Source organism: Hyla sarda, chromosome 9, assembly GCF_029499605.1.
Source record: "Hyla sarda isolate aHylSar1 chromosome 9, aHylSar1.hap1, whole genome shotgun sequence".
Taxonomy (NCBI): Eukaryota; Metazoa; Chordata; class Amphibia; order Anura; family Hylidae; genus Hyla; species Hyla sarda.
In genome coordinates this window covers 163,837,276-163,854,004 of record NC_079197.1, presented here as the reverse complement: position 1 = coordinate 163,854,004, position 16,729 = coordinate 163,837,276, and the positions used below count along the sequence as shown (strand labels likewise).

General features: G+C 42.4%; 1 protein-coding gene across 2 annotated transcripts in view; it reads right to left on the bottom strand.

Annotated features, from left to right (window-relative positions):
- Nucleotides 1-16,729, bottom strand: part of ATAT1 (alpha tubulin acetyltransferase 1) — a 66,819-nt gene that overhangs the window by 5,807 nt on the left and 44,283 nt on the right. For both annotated transcript variants that reach the window (XM_056537875.1, XM_056537874.1), the window contains one exon: nt 1,206-1,303. In XM_056537875.1, coding sequence (XP_056393850.1) covers nt 1,206-1,303 — 98 coding nt within the window. The remainder of the gene's footprint in view (nt 1-1,205; nt 1,304-16,729) is intronic.

Genomic DNA, 16,729 nt, shown 5'->3' with positions numbered 1-16,729 from the left:
TACGGTTACAGGGATACCCAATTTATGTAGGTTTTAGTTTATTTTATTACTTTAGAGAAATCTAAACTAAATAATTACATGCACCAAAATTAGTATGTTTAAAATTGGCATCTTCTGACCCCTACAACTTTTTAATTTTTCCGTGTACGTGGCGGTATGATCTCATTTTTTGCGCCTTGGTCTGTAGTTTTTATCGGTACCATTTTTGTTTTGATGGGACTTTTTGATCGCTTTTTATTAATATTTTTATGGTATATGAAGTGACCAAAAATTCACAATTTTGGACTTTGGTATTTTTTTACATGTACGCCATCGACCATGCGGTTAAGCTAACCTTATATTTTAATAGTTTGGACATTTATGCACGCGGCGGTACCACATATGATTTTTTTTTATTACATGATTTTATTTAATAAAATAGGAAAAGGGGGGTGATTCTAACTTTTTTAGGGGAGGGGCTTATTTACATGTATTATCTTTTTTTTTTTCTTCTTCCAAACACACTTTTTACCACTTTAAACACTTTTTTTTTAGCATGCAATCTTCTAATTGCATACACTGATCAATGCTATGCCATAGCATAGCACTGATCAGTGTTATCTGCGCTCTGTTGCTCCAGCCTGCTGAGCAGGCTTGGAGCAGATCGACGATCGGACCCCCAGGAGGCAGGTGAGGGACCTTCTGTCATCCAGTAAGCTGATCGGGACATCGCAATTCTGTCGGGATCTGCTGGGATAGTTTTACTTTTCTCTTTAGACGCTGCGAACAATTTTGAGCGTGGCGTCTAAAGGGTTAATGTCGGGCATCGGCCCGACTGGGACCCACGGGGTTTAACCCATTCTCCGCTCGTGAGAACGGTTTAAACCCCGTTAACGGGACTCAGGACGTACAGGTACGCCATGAGTCCTTAAGTACCAGGATGTCAGGGCGTACCTGTACGCCCTTGCATTGAGGGGGTGGGGTGTAACGTCATGAAGGGGCGGGGCTATGACGTCACGAGCTCCTGCGCCGGCTCCAGTGTTTGGAACAGTTTGTTGCAAACGCTGAGCAGCGGAGTACCCCTTTAAGGGGTTAATATATTACCGGTATTAATAATAATAATAATAATAATTCAATAATCTACAGAACAGTCTAAACAGGTACATGGATTCATTCCATGCCCCCAATGTATGTGTGGTGCAGAACAGCACAAAAGTTGTACATACCTGTAGGTGGCGCCCTGGGGAGAAGTGGAGGAGAGGGACATGTGTAGCGGCTGTAGCAATTCCTCTGAGCCATGAGTCCGCGGGAGAGGTTCATATCGCTGTGAGACAAAGCGACAGAGACAGAAAGGGGCAGGAGGGAGGGAGGGAAGGGTTGAGCAGCAGAGGAGGAATGATAGAAGCGACAGAATGGAGTCGCAGGAAGTGAAAGTGGAGTGAAGTGAAATGCGAGGAGAGCAGAGAATGAAGAGACAAATGATGTCATCAACCCTCACAAGATACTACAGCAGCGTTTCTGTACTAAGGTGCCTCCAGCTGTTGCAAAACTACAGCCTTCAGCTGGGAGTTGTAGTTTTGCAACAGCTGGAGGTACCCTGGTTGGGAAACACTGGTCTACAGAAACATCCTTTTAAAAGGTTACAAGAAAGCAAAACCATATCTATATAAACAGAAAATGCAAAGAATGCTGGGTAAAATACTCTTACCAAGTGGAACAATGTGAAAGGTATGGGGGAGAGTTATCAAAGCCTGTGTCGAGGACGAGCGGTGCAGTTACCCATAGCAACCAATCAGATCGCTTCTTTCATTTTTTGAAAAGGCCTATGAAAATTATGGGGACCACTCTTCCTCTGCACAGGTTTTGATAAATCTCCCCCCTATGTAATTATATAAAAAGGTGACATTGAAAAGGAGGAGAATGTGAGAAAAACAAAACTAGATATAATAAAAATGCTTAGGAGTCCAGTGGGCGGTCTCAGTGAGTCATAGCTTTTGTTGCATACAAAGAGCGTCAAGCCATCAGTCACTGATTAGGACCGCCCACTGGACTCCCAAGCCCAGAATGATCAAAATCAGTGTCTCCCAACCAGAGTAACCACGACAAAAGAAAAACAGGATGGGTTAGGGTGATAATCAAAAACCTTTGACCCTGGGAAGCCCAGGGTCAATGAAACCCTTATTAACTCCCACCCCTAAAATTTTACTTTTATTCATATAATGTTAAAAGGATTTTTTAGGTGAGTGTATAACTTAAAACTACGGGCTTGTGTGTGCTTAATAGTAATATTTATATTCCATCCAGTTGACCACTGGTAAGTATATTCAACCACATGTGGACTGCAGTTCCACAGTATATTGCACACACAAGCTACCGATGTTAAAACGCTGTAAATGCCCCCTCCTCTACATGTTTCACTACTTCCGTAGCGTCTTCAGGAGGGAAAATGGGCATCAACTCTTTGGTCCACCTACTGAGTATTTATACCAATAGGTATAAATACTCAGTAGGTGGACCAAAGAGTTGAGTCCCAACCAGAGTGCCACCGGGTGTTGCAAAACTACAACTCCCAGCATGCCAGTCAACCAAAGGCTGCAGGCATCGGGTTATAGAACAGGGGGAGCTGAGCAGATTGATTTATTTTTCCACAAAATTTTCAGTATAACTTGAATTGTATTCATTTAAATATCTGCTCATTCTGGAGTCCAGTGGGTGGCATTTATAGCTGACTGTCAATAACTGAGTAGGACCGCCTCCTGGACTCCTGAGCCCCGAAGGAGCAGGGATTTAAATGTGTCAATTTAAAACTTAAAAGGGGTATTCCAGGAAAAAAAAAAAATGTTCTCTCTATATCAACTGGCTTCAGAAAGTTAAACAGATTTGTAAATTACTTCTATAGAAAAAATCTTAATCCTTCCAATAATTATCAGCTGCTGAAGTTAAGTTGTTAATTTTTGCCCTCTGCTGACATCTCTGCTTGTCTCGGGAACTGCACAGAGTAGAAGAGGTTTGCTATGGGGATTTGCTTCTACTCCGGACAGTTCCCGAGACAGGTGTCATCAGAGTGCACTTAGACAGAAAAGAACAACTCAACTTCAGCAGCTCATAAGTACTGAAAGGATTAAGATTTTTTAATAGAAGTAATTTACAAATCTGTTTAACTTTCTGGAGCCAGTTTTTTTTTTCCTGGATAACCCCTTTAGACTGAATATTTTCCCACAAACTATAGATCAATGCGCCCAGCTCTGCCCGCCCCATTACATGATGGTGGTGCGGCAGATTCATGCTCATTGTGACAGGTTCCCTTTTGAAGGCTACTTCTAGCCAAGGGTGAAATTGGTTGATCTTCTTGCTAGACTAGCTACCTAGTAGGGATCCGGGATCTCCCCCACTTACATTAGGTAAATTATTGATGGGGATCCGACCAATTAAATTTCCCTTGATCTAGAGAAGAGGTTACTGTGCATCATTGGTCTTTTTCTATTGGCTGGGGTTCCTCCTTTTCTGTATGATATTGCAGCTCATTGCCACTGAAGTAAATATAGAGTTGTAATACCACACACAACCTAAGGACAGGTATGTCTTTCTAAGTATAAGTTCATATTGCCGTTAGCATCTGTCCCTTTTTTTTTATCCTTCTTCTTGTGCAGAACGGACCCTGAAGCGGGTCGGAGCGCAACGGACACTGCAGAGTCCCCGTGGGCCGCATTCACTAAAAGGGGTACTACGCTGCTCAGCGTTTGGAAAAACTGTTCCGAATGCTGGAGCTGGGAGCTCATGACTTCATAGCCCCTCCCCCTCATGACGTAACGCCCCGCCCCCTCAATGCAAGTCTATGGGAGGGGGCATGATGGCTGTTATTAGCCGCAGTGCCAACAACTCCATTCTGCACCTAAAGAGGTTTTCCAGGGGAGTACCCCTTTAATATAGTGTGTGCATCTTTGTAGATCCCACCAATGCATACAGGATAAAAAAAAAAAAAAAAGAAAAAATATTTAAAAATAAATCCAACTCTTGATTGGCCTGTGTTCACATGTTTCTGTACTGCAGCATTTTTGCCACAAATTTCAGTCATTTTCCGTAAAATGTAGCGGTACAGTGTCAGTACCGTATGTGTTTCTAGAGTTACAAACAAATCGTATATGTATGTTTTACTCCACTCCCTGTTCTTGCTAACTTACTTAAGGAGAAGAGTAAGATATGAGTATAGAATCAGACTACACAGTGTTTGTAGTCTGTAACCTTGGAAACAGATAGGTCAGCACAGGTGCTGCGTACACAAAACATCAGGGAAATTTTTAATCAAGACTGTTTCGTTTTTTTTTCTAGTTTAAGACACATTGAAGAAATAAAAAAGGAGAAAAGTGTGTGTGTGTATACATACATTAGGGTTTCCCAACCAGGGTGCCTCCAGCTGTAGCAAAACTACAAATCCCAGCATGCCCGGACAGCCGTTGGCTGTCCGGGCATGCTGGGAGTTGTAGTTTTGCAACAGCTGGAGGCACCCTGGTTGGAAAACACTGACTTACACACGTTTCCAACCAACCTTTATTGCTTCAACATAGTCGACACTGCTAGAACCAAACAAAACCACACCTGTGTACCTGGGAGTCTGTCGAGCTGATCAGCTACAGCCACTTTTTCCCATCCGTCCGGTGCTCAGTGGAGATGGAGCTGGTAAGAAGACTTATATGTTGACTGGAAAGACGAGAAACCACAGCACTCTGTTTGCTGGAACACACGTGCTTCTTTATTGTAACATAGGGATGTATAGACACTGGGAGCGGAGTTGGGAGGACGGACCCATCCGTCTCCACTCCTGGTGTCTGTATATCCCCATGTTACAATAAAGAAGCACGAGTGTTCTAGAGTGTTCTCGTTTTTCCGGTCAACTTTATTGCTTCAATGTGTTGAAAACTAGAAAAAAAAAAAATATATAGCAGCTTTGCAAACAGTCATTAATTAAATACCTCTGATGTTTTGTGTAGTCTGGTGTATATATATATATATATATATTTTTTTTTTTTATTATTACCGTATATACTCGAGTATAAGCCGAGTTTTTCAGCACGATTTTTCGTGCTGAAAACACCCCCCTCGGCTTATACTCGAGTGATAAGCTTATACTCGACCCGCAGTGGTCTTCAACCTGCGGACCTCCAGAGGTTTCAAAACTACAACTCCCAGCAAGCCAGGGCAGCCATCGGCTGTCCGGGCTTGCTGGGAGTTGTAGTTTTGAAACCTCCGGAGGTCCGCAGGTTGAAGACCACTGCGGCCTTCAACATCATCCAGCCCCCTCTCACCCCCCTTTAGTTCTGTACAGTACTTACCTCCGCTCGGTGCTGGTCCGGTCCTGCAGGGCTGTCCGGTGAGGAGGTGGTCCGGTGGGATAGTGGTTCCGGGCTGCTATCTTCACCGGGGAGGCCTCTTCTAAGCGCTTCGGGCCCGGCTTCAGAATAGTCACGTTGCCTTGACAACGACGCAGAGGTGCGTTCATTGCCAACGTACTTCTGCGTCGTTGTCAAGGCAACGCCTCTATTCCGGGCCGGAAGCGCGGAGAAGAGGCGCCCCCAGTGAAGATAGCAGCCCGGAACCACTATCCCACCGGACCACCTCCTCACCGGACAGCCCTGCAGGACCGGACCAGCGCCGAGCGGAGGTAAGTACTGTACAGAACTAAAGGGGGGTGAGAGGGGGCTGGATGATGTTGAAGGCCGCAGTGGTCTTCAACCTGCGGACCTCCGGAGGTTTCAAAACTACAACTCCCAGCAAGCCCGGACTGCCCGGGCTTGCTGGGAGTTGTAGTTTTGAAACCTCTGGAGGTCCGCAGGTTGAAGACCACTGAGGGCGAATGATGAGAAGAGGATGATGAAGGAAGTGTGGGGATGATGAAGGGGGGTGGGGATGATGACAAGGGGATGATGAAGGGGGGATGTGTGGGATGATAAGGGGATGATGAAGGGGGGATGATAAGGGGATGATGAAGGGGGGATGTGTGGGATGATGACAAGGGGATGATGAAGGGGGGGATGTGTGGGATGATAAGGGGATGATGAAGGGGGGATGTGTGGGATGATAAGGGGATGATGAAGGGGGGATGTGTGGGATGATGACAAGGGGATGATGATGAGGATATTAATGACGGGTCTGGATGATGACAGGGGGGGATGAGGTATTTCCCACCCTAGGCTTATACTCGAGTCAATAACTTTTCCTGGGATTTTGGGTTGAAATTAGGGGTCTCGGCTTATACTCAGGTCGGCTTATACTCGAGTATATACGGTAATTATATTATTATTATTCTATATTTATATTTTACACACATATATATTTAATTATGTTTTATATATATATATATATATATATATATATATATATATATATATATATATATATATATATATATACACACACACATACAAAAAAAGAGGATTGCAGCAGCACACATTGGTCAAAAAAATTGAGGCTCTTAGCGCACTTTTTGATCAAAACGTGTCCCCCATCCACCACGGGGAGGTGGCCTCATTTAGGATGGGAACCTAGCACAAATTCTGAGCCTAACACTCAACTATCCACTCACCTCTGCTGGGCATATAGCCTCTGACTGGGTGACATGCTGGATCCATTTAAAACTCCACCTGTGAGAAAGGGGGAGGGGTGCACAGCTAAACAGGGTGACACGTTTTGATCAAAAAATGCGCTAAGAGCCTCAATTTTTTTGACCAATGTGTGATGCTGCAATCCTCTTTTTTTGTATACTCTGTTGCCATGGCAGTGTGCACCCGTGTATTAGGCTGTTGTGCCGGCTATCTTTCTTTTTTCGTGTGTGTGTGTGTGTGTGTGTGTGTGTGTGTGTGTGTGTGTGTGTATGTGTATGTGTATGTGTATGTGTATATATATATATATATATATATATATATATATATATATATATATATTTTTTTTTTTATTTTTTTTTTATGTTTTTATATATATATAAAAAAACTATTAAATATTTTATATATATATATATATATATATATATATATATATATATATATATATATATACATACACACATATGTGTAAAATATAAATATATATATATATATATATATATATATATATATATATATATATATATATAATTTTTTTTTTTTTTTTTTAATTACACGCACACACACACACGCTTTTTGAAAGTGGAGCCTTGCCATACAACGTTCACCTTCCCGAGACCCCCGCACGAGCTCCAACCTTATATGTAATTTAGATGCATGTTAATATGAGAACACGAGACACAAAATATACAATAACAGAGACCAATACACAGATCCCATTCGGCTTTTTTTTTTTATTGATCCAGTCAAGTAGAACATTAACCACCAGCTAACAAACTGCACCCATAAGTGTTTTAGGGCACCCCCGCCCCCTACAGAACATAGAAGTAGCCACCTCCCCATAAACAGGGGTGCCAACCACAAAATGGCTACTTCTAATGCACACAGGCAACGAGAACTTTCGTACACCCATTTTCCTAAAGGGGCAAAATGTGCAATCGGTTAAACTGATTAAATATTAGAAGGTTAAATATTGTTAGTGTATAAAATGGTTAAAGAAACATATAAAACCCCTGAACATTCTTATAGCTGATAGGACAAAAATAACTGGAGCGGATACTTGTCAATGGTGAAGAAATGAGCCAAGAGTGACCCCTATTGACTTTAAAATAAGAAGCTCTACTAGCACAAAAAATTAAAATAAAATATACAAAAAGGAAAAATAAATTATATTAAAGGGGTATTCCAATGAAAAATGATTTTTTTTCTTATCAACTGGCTCCGGAAAGTTGAAAGAGATTAGTAAATGATTCTATTAAAAAATCTTAATCCTTCCTGTACTTATCAGTTACTGAAGTTGAGTTGTTCTTTTCTGTCTGACCACAGTGCTCTCTGCTGACACCTCTGTCTGTCTCAGGAACTGTCCAGAGTAGGAGCAAATCCCCCATAGCAAACCTATGCTGCTCTGGACAGTTCCTGAGACAGACAGAGGTGTCAGCAGAGAGCACTGTGGTCAGACTGGAAAGAACAACTCAACTTCAGTAGCTGATAAGTACAGGAAGGATTAAGATTTTTTTTTATAAAAGTAGGGTAATTTACAAATCTGTTTTCCTTTCTGGAGCCAGTTGATGTGATTAAAATTGTTCTTCGCTGAATACCCCTTTAAAGGTAAATCACAGCCACAGGCTATGGCGCAGCCTACTAATATGTCCTAGGATCACTTATAAGTCTGCAGAGCATTAACCCTTTATGGCAGTGTTTGAAAACCAATGTGCCTCCAGTTGTTGCAAAAATACAACTCCCAACATACCCGCACAGCGGGTTTGGCCGACTTTAATTCTAAAGCAGTGGTCTCCAAACTGTGGCCCCTCCGGATGCTGCAAAACTACAACTCCCAGCATGCCTGGACTTCCAACAACTGTCTGAGCATGCTGGCAGAGTCTGGGAGGCCACAGTTTGGAGACCACTGGTCTAAAGTGTATGTTGCCCCTTACAGGTGCTCTTGTTTAAAATTTGGCGTTTCCTGACAGTACTGCCACTTTGGACATTCCCTACTTGTTGGGGTATGTTCACACGGCGGACTTTGTGCGGAATGTCCGCACGGACATTCCGCTGCAGCAGAGTCCCATCACTGTTTATACGGCAGAACTTCTGCGCCCGGTGTTTCTGCCACTGAAATCCAGATTCGGGCGTCCGTAGAAAGAATAGACATGTATGTTCTTTCTGCATAGGAAATGCATTGCCGTCTATCAGACAGCACATTTTTGAGTGGTCTTAGTCCCTGCCGAATTAGTCAAATGTGTGGAATATCAGCACATGTTTTCCGTGTGGACATTCCGCACATTTTCCGCCTAAGAAGGGTAAATTGACAAAAGAGCGATCACTAAGGGGGAGATTTATCAAAACCTGTCCAGAGGAGAAGTTGCTGAGTTGCCCATAGCAACCAATCAGATCGCTTCTTTCATTTTTGAAAAGGACTCTGAGAAATGAAAGAAGCGATCTGATTGGTTGCTATGGGCAACTCAGCAACTTTTCCTCTGGACAGATCTACATAAATCTTCCCCTAAGTGTCCACCTGCAGCATATCCCCCCCCAATTTTTTTTTAATTTTTTTTTTTATTATCAACTGGCTCCAGAAAGTTAAACAGATTTGTAAATTACTTCTATTAAAAAATCCTAATCCTTCCAATAATTATAAGCTGCTGAAGTTGAGTTGTGGTTTTCTGTCTGGCAACAGTGCTCTCTGCTGACATCGCTGCTTGTCTCGGGAACTGCACAGAGTAGAAGAGGTTTGCTATGGGGATTTGCTTCTAAACTGGACAGTTCCCGAGACACATGTCATCAGAGAGCACTTAGACAGAAAAGAACAACTTAACTTCAACAGCTCATAAGTACTGAAAGGATTAAGATGTTTTTTTAATAGAAGCAATTTACAAATCTTTTTTCAGTTTGAGTTTGGAGCCAGAGGAAACGCCGAGATGGCGTGAAACAATTGTCGCTCCTCCGTTTGTCTGTCAGCCCCTTCCTCGTGTCCGCACCTGTATGTTCTGCTCTGTATCGCGTGATGTCAAACATGAAATAGACGCATCTATGGAAGTTTAACAATCGGGGTGAGTGCTCTATTATTTTTCTGTATCTCTTGCTACATGAACTGTATCTGCATTCAATGTGAGTACCCTCTGCACACTTCAAACACGACTATCCACACAGCCATTCTTACTGTCTATTCAAGAAATTGACCTCTCCGGTGAAAACTGGTTCATGGACTTTGGTGCTAGTGCACACTTTGATAAAATACAGTCATTTACAAATCTGTTTAACTTTCTGGAGCCAGTTGATATATATAAAAAAAAAAAAAAAAAGTTTTTTCCTGGATAACCCCTTTAATGATCAGCAGTGATCTGTAAGGCACACTTGCCAGTAAGTGATCAATTTCCCTGCAGCACCGGCACGCAAAATAAAACATGTCAGTAAGTTTTACAATGTGTATCCTTAGCCTTAAAGGGGTACTCCGCCCCTAGACATCTTATCCCCTATCCAAAGGATAGGGGATAAGATGTCAGATCGCCGGGGTCCCGCTGCTGGGGACCCCGGGGATCGCTGCTGCAGCATCCCGCTATCATTACTGCGCAGAGCGAGATCGCTCTGCACGTAATGACGGGCAATACAGGGGCGGAGCATCGTTACGTCATGGCTCCGCCCCTCGTGATGTCACGGCCCGCCCCCGTCAATACAAGTCTATGGGAGGGGGCGTGGCGGTCGTCACGCCCCCTGCCATAGACTTGCATTAAGGGGACGGGCCGTGATGTCATGAGGGGCGGAGCCATGACGTAACGATGCTCCGCTCCTGTATCGCCCGTCATTACGTGCAGAGCGATCTCGCTCTGTGCAGTAATGATAGCGGGGTGCTGCAGCAGCGATCCCCGGGGTCCCCAGCAGCGGGACCCCGGCAATCTGACATCTTATCCCCTATCCTTTGGATAGGGGATTAGATGCCAGCGGCGGAGTACTCCTTTAAAGTGCAAAATATTTAGCCCTTATTTTATTATTTTCTACAGCAGTGTTTTACGACCAGTGTGCCTCCAGCTGTTGCAAAACTACAACTCACAGCATGCTGTCCGGACATGCTGGGAGTTGCAGCTTCACAAAAACTAGATTCACACTGGCTAGGAACCACCGGTCCACACCAGTATTTTTCAACCTGTGGCCCTCCAGCCATCCTCCGAGAGCTTAAGACATGATGGTTAATGCATAGTTAACCACCTAAATGCTACAATCGTCCCGATGCCATCTCCTTGTAAGATCAGTGACAGCCTAGTCTTTTCTATTTCCCACCTTACCTCAATGATGGGCACGTAATGACACCCCATAGAGGGGCTCCAAGGCCAAAACATTTAGGAGCTACTGACATATAGTATTTTTGAAAACACCAAAAAAATTTAATCCCCAAAGAATCTGAACATTAAAGGGGTACTCCGCTGCCCAGCGTTTGGAACAAACTGTTCCGAACGCTGGAGCCGGGAGCTCGTGACGTCATAGCCCCGCCCCCTCATGACATCACACCCCGCCCCCTCAATGCAAGTCTATGGGAGGGGGCGTCTCCCATAGACTTGCATTGAGGGGGCAGGGCGTGACATGACGAGGGGGCGAGGCTATGACGTCACGAGCTCCCGGCTGCGCAGCGGAGTACCCCTTTAAATTAAACTTCTACAGACAGAAGAGGACGTAACTGCAAGACATCACCAATTCACTTACAAGCATACAAAAACACCCCCAAAAATATACCTGTAGGAGGAGAGCTGTGACACCAGACAATGCTTATTGCATCTTTCATCCAATATTGTGCTCTGTGCCCGGCAGCACACGACATGGACTGCTGGTGAGATACGGTAATGACGCCCTACAACAAGCATCGGTGCGGTTGTATATAATGTATACTTTTTGCTTCTTGTTCTATGTATATAAAGGTGGCTGTAGAGATGGTGTCCTGTCACCCATTATCATCAGAAAAGGCAGCCCATAGTTCATTTTTATAAGATTTAAATTACTCCGGTAATTTTTTATTTTATTTTTTTTTTTAAATCAACTGGTGCCAGAAAGTTAAACAGATTTGTAAATGACTTCTATAAAAAAAAAAAAAAAAATCTTTACCCTTCCAGTACTTTTTAGCAGCTGTATGCTACAGAGGAAGTTATTTTCTTTTAAAATTTCCTTTCTGTCTGACAACAGTGCCCACTGCTGACACCACTGTCCATGTCAGGAACTGTCCAGAGCAGGAGCAAATTCTCATAGCAAACAGATTTGTAAATGACTTAAAAAAAATCTTTACCCTTCCAGTACCTTTTAGGAGCTGTACGCTACAGAGGAAATGCATTTCTTTTTTAATTTAATTTTTGTCTTGTCCACAGTGCTCTCTGCTGACACCTGATGTCCGTATCAGGAACTGTCCAGAGCAGCATAGGTTTGCTATGGGGATTTTCTCCTGCTCTGGAAAGTTCCTGATACAGACATCAGGTGTCAGCAGAGAGCACTGTGAACAAGACAAAAAAGAAATTCAAAAAGAAAATAATTTCCTCTGCTAATAAGTACTGGAAGTATTTTTTAATAGAAGTCATTTACAAATCTGTTCTTTCTGGCACTACATGATTAAAAAAAAAAATAATACATATTATATATACACACACATACATATAGATTTATTATATATATATATACACACATATATACACATATATATATATACACATATATATACATATATATATATACACATATATATATATATATATATATATATATATATATATATATATATATATATATATATATATATATATATAGTTTTCCCCCGGAGTACCCCTTTAAAGGGGTATTCAGGAGAGAAAACAAATGTTAATCGAATCAACTGGTGCCAGAAAGTTATACAGATTTAAGAATTACTTCTATATGAAAATCTTAATCCTTCCAGTACTTATCAGCTGCTGTATGCTCCACAGGAAGTTGTGTGGTTCTTTACAGTCTGACCACAGTGCTCTATGCAGACACTTCTGTCCATGTCAGGAACTGTCCAGAGTAGGAGAAAATCCCCATAGCAAACCTCTCCTGCTCCAGACAGTTCCTGACATGGACAGAGGTGTCAGCAGAGAGCACTGTGGTCAGACAGAAAGGAAAACTAAAAAGAAAAGAACTTCCTGTGGAGCATACAACAGCTAATAGACAGAGGTGTCAGCAGAGAGCACTGTGGTCAGACTGGAAAGAACTACACAACTTCCTCTGAAGCATACAGCAGCTGATAAATAAACGATTAAGATTTTTTATAGAAGTAAAATACAAATCTATATAAAACTTTCTGGCACCAGTTGATTTGGTAGCATTTTTTCCCTCCAGAGTACCCCTTTAAGCATTACACGGTATCCATTCACATCGACGGATGGGGTGGTCTGTGTAACAGAGGACAGGCCAGGTCCTCCAGAGCAAAAGGAGCTTTTTCTAGCTACTCTCCATTTCTGGACATGGGATTGGTCACACAGAATTCCCCAATAGGGTTTACAAACATGGGCCGTTTACTCAAGACAACCCTCTCAGCTATTAAACTTCCAATTTAGGGCAATTATTATTATTATTATTATTTTTTTTTTTTTAAATGCGCAATTTTCCATAGGAAAATCAATCTACATGTAACAATATCTTTGCACATACAATACGGGAATGTTTGTGTGGACGGAAAGACGTCCTGCCATCTATGGCTACTAGAGATGAGCGAACTTACAGTAAATTCGATTCGTCACGAACTTCTCGGCTCGGCAGTTGATGACTTATCCTGCATAAATTAGTTCAGCTTTCCGGTGCTCCGGTGGGCTGGAAAAGGTGGATACAGTCCTAGAAGACTCTTTCCTAGGACTGTATCCACCTTTTCCAGCCAACCGGAGCACCGGAAAGCTGAACTAATTTATGCAGGATAAGTCATCAACTGCCGAGCCGAGAAGTTCGTGACGAATCGAATTTACTGTAAGTTCGCTCATCTCTAATGGCGACCATAGGATAATGACAGACTCATTATGTCATCCCACCGACTCATTTCCTCACCATTTACAGGTATACGCTCCACGGACTGACCTCGTGACATTCATCGACTGTACATGACAGAGGCCGACTGCCCGTCCCCTCCACAATTTCTGCAAAGATGGTCAAGTACTATGGAGAATTTTGTGTGTTTATTTTTAATTTTTTTTTATTGTTTCCCAAGTGAAAAAGTAACAAAATATCACCGATACTGTGCAGGTCTATGGGGAAAGATGTAGAAGCAGGAAGGTTAAATGGCAGTGGGGATCTGACTGTATAAAAGATCAGGTTAATGGTGAATGCTTTGAGGGCGGTTCAGGGAGCTGAAGGGGAGGATAGCAGGAAAGATGGAGAAGAAAGGGAGGAGAAAAAAAGAAGAAGAAGAGATGTATAGTGACAGAAGAAAACCTGCAGATCACTGGTCAGAGAGCTTAAAAGGAGTACTCCCTTGAAATGTCTTATTTTTTATTTTTTTAAATCAACTGGTGCCAGAAAGTTAAAGAGATTTGTAAATTACTTCCATTAAAAAATCTTAATCCTTCCAGTATTTATCAGCTGCTGTATGATCCACAGGAAGTTCTTTTCTTTTTGAATTTCCTTTCTCTCTGACCACAGTGCTCTCTGCTGACACCTCTGTCCATGTCCGGAACGGTTTGCTATGGGGATTTGCTTCTACTCTGGACAGTTCCTAAAATGGACAGAGGTGTCAGCAGAGAGCACTGTGGTCAGAGAGAAAGGAAATTCAAAAAGAAAATAACTTCCTGTGGAGCATAGAACAGCTGATAAGTACTGAAAGGATGAAGATTTTTTAATAGAAGTATTTTACAAATCTGTTTAACTTTCTGGCACCAGTTGATTCAGAATTTTTTTTTTTTCCAGTGGGGTAACCCTTTAAAAGGGGTTCTTATCCAAAGGATAGGGGATAAGATGTCTGATAGAAGGGGGTCCCGGTGCTGGGACTGCCGTGATCTCTGAGCAGCACTCGGCGTTCGTTAAGAACACTGGGTGCAGGCGGCCGAGGTCGTGACCTCATGATGTCACACCACGCCCCTCATGACATCACACCACGCCCCCTCAATGCAAGTCTATGGCCCATAGAATTGCATTGAGGGGGCGTGGTTTGACTTCATATGGGGGCGTGGCCGTGATGGCACGACCCTCCGCGACCCACTCCAAGTGTTCGGAACAAAAAAGCTCCGAATGCTGAGCAGTGGAGTACCCCTTTAAAAATCAATGGTGGACATTAGAGATGAGCGAATTTACAGTAAATTCGATTCATCACGAACTTCTCGGCTCGGCAGTTGATGGCTTATCCTGCATAAATGAGTTCAGCTTTCAGGTGCTCTGGTGGGCTGGAAAAGGTGGACACAGTCCTAGGAGACTCTTTCCTAGGACTGTATCCACCTTTTCCAGCCCACCGGAGCACCTGAACTAATTTATGCAGGATAAGGCATCAACTGCCGAGCCGAGAAGTTCGTGATGAATCGAATTTACTGTAAATTCGCTCATCTCTAGTGGACATAATCCTGAAGACATCATTGTTACCCACAGCACAGCTGGGTCATCATATGGGGACAAAATAGGTTATGAGAGACATTTTCATCAAGCTCAGCTCTCTTTTTGGGATCTTGTAGTTCGTCCCAGAGAGAAGCAATAAGGAGCCCCTGAGGAAGCTGCATTACTTGCTTCTCAGTGATGGACCGCGCAAGATTCCAGAAGAAGATAAGTGAATAAAATGATACAAATCTTATCCACGCGCCGCAGACAGACACTTTCCGGAAAGAGAAATTACCTTTCTGTTATGGAAATACCATGGATTGCAGGGGTAAAGTCTTCAGAAAATATGTATAGAACAGATTTTGTTGTGGAAGTTACCCTCATAGCAGCAGTCATCAAAACTACAACTCCCAGCATGCTGCAGGTTGTAGTTTTGCAAACAGCTGGGAAGACTGAAGACTACTTCCTTCATTTTGGGTATCTTAGGACCACCCAAAGTTAAAGCCTGTTCTGTGTTAAGGAGAGGGTTAAAGGGGTACTCTCCTGGAAAACTTTATTTATTTATTTATTTTTTTTATAAATCAACTGGTGCCAAAAAGTTAAACAGATTTTTAAATTACTTTTATCTAAAAATATTAACCCTTCCAGTACTTATCAGCTGCTGTGTGCTCCAGAGGAAGTTCTTTTCTTTTTGAATGTCCTTTCTGCTTGACTATAGTGCTCTCTGCTGACACCTCTGTCCATTTTAGGAACTGTGTGAAGCAAAAAAGAGGTTTGCTCCTACTCTGGACAGTTCCTAAAATGGACAGAGGTGTCAGCAGAGAGCACTGTGGTCAGGCAGAAGGGAAATTCAAAACAAAAAGAACTTCCTGTGGAGCAAACAGCTGATGATAAGTATTGGAAGGATTAAGATTTTTAAATAGAAGTAATTTACAAATCTTTTTTTTTTTTTTTTTTTTTTTTAAATCAACTGGTGCCAGAAAGTTAAATAGTTTGGAAATTACTTCTATTTAAAAATCTTAACCCTTCCAGTACTTAACTGCTGTATGCTACAGGAGGAAGTTCTTTTCTTTTTAAATTTCCTTTCTGCCTGACCACAGTGCTCTCTGATGACACCTCTGTCCATTTTAGGAACTGTCCAGAGTAGGAGCAAATCCCCATAGCAAACCTCTCCTGCTTCAGACAGTTCCTAAAATGGACAGAGGTGTCAGCAGAGAGCACTGTGGTCAGGCAGAAAGGAAAAAAACAACTTCCTCTGGAGCATACAGCAGCTGATAAGTACTGGAATGGTTAAGATTTTTAAATAGAAGTAATTTACAAATCTGTTTAACTTTCTGGCACCAGTTGATTAAAATACAAAAATAAAAAAAAGTTTTCCAGTGGAGTACCCACTTTAAACTTGATACATTTTAGATTAATGAATGTTGAATAACTTTCCAATAGCATGTTAATGAAAAATATGCTTCTTTCTATTGTATTTTTCCCGATCAGTCCTGTCAGCAAGCATTTCTGACTCATGCTGGAGTCCTGAACACTCAGAGCTGCCAGCCTGCTTTGTTCACAGCCAAACAGGCTGTGAACAAAGCAGGCTGGCAGCTCTGAGTGTTCTCCTTTGTGAACAAAGCAGACTGGCAGCTCGTAGTGTTTAGGACTCC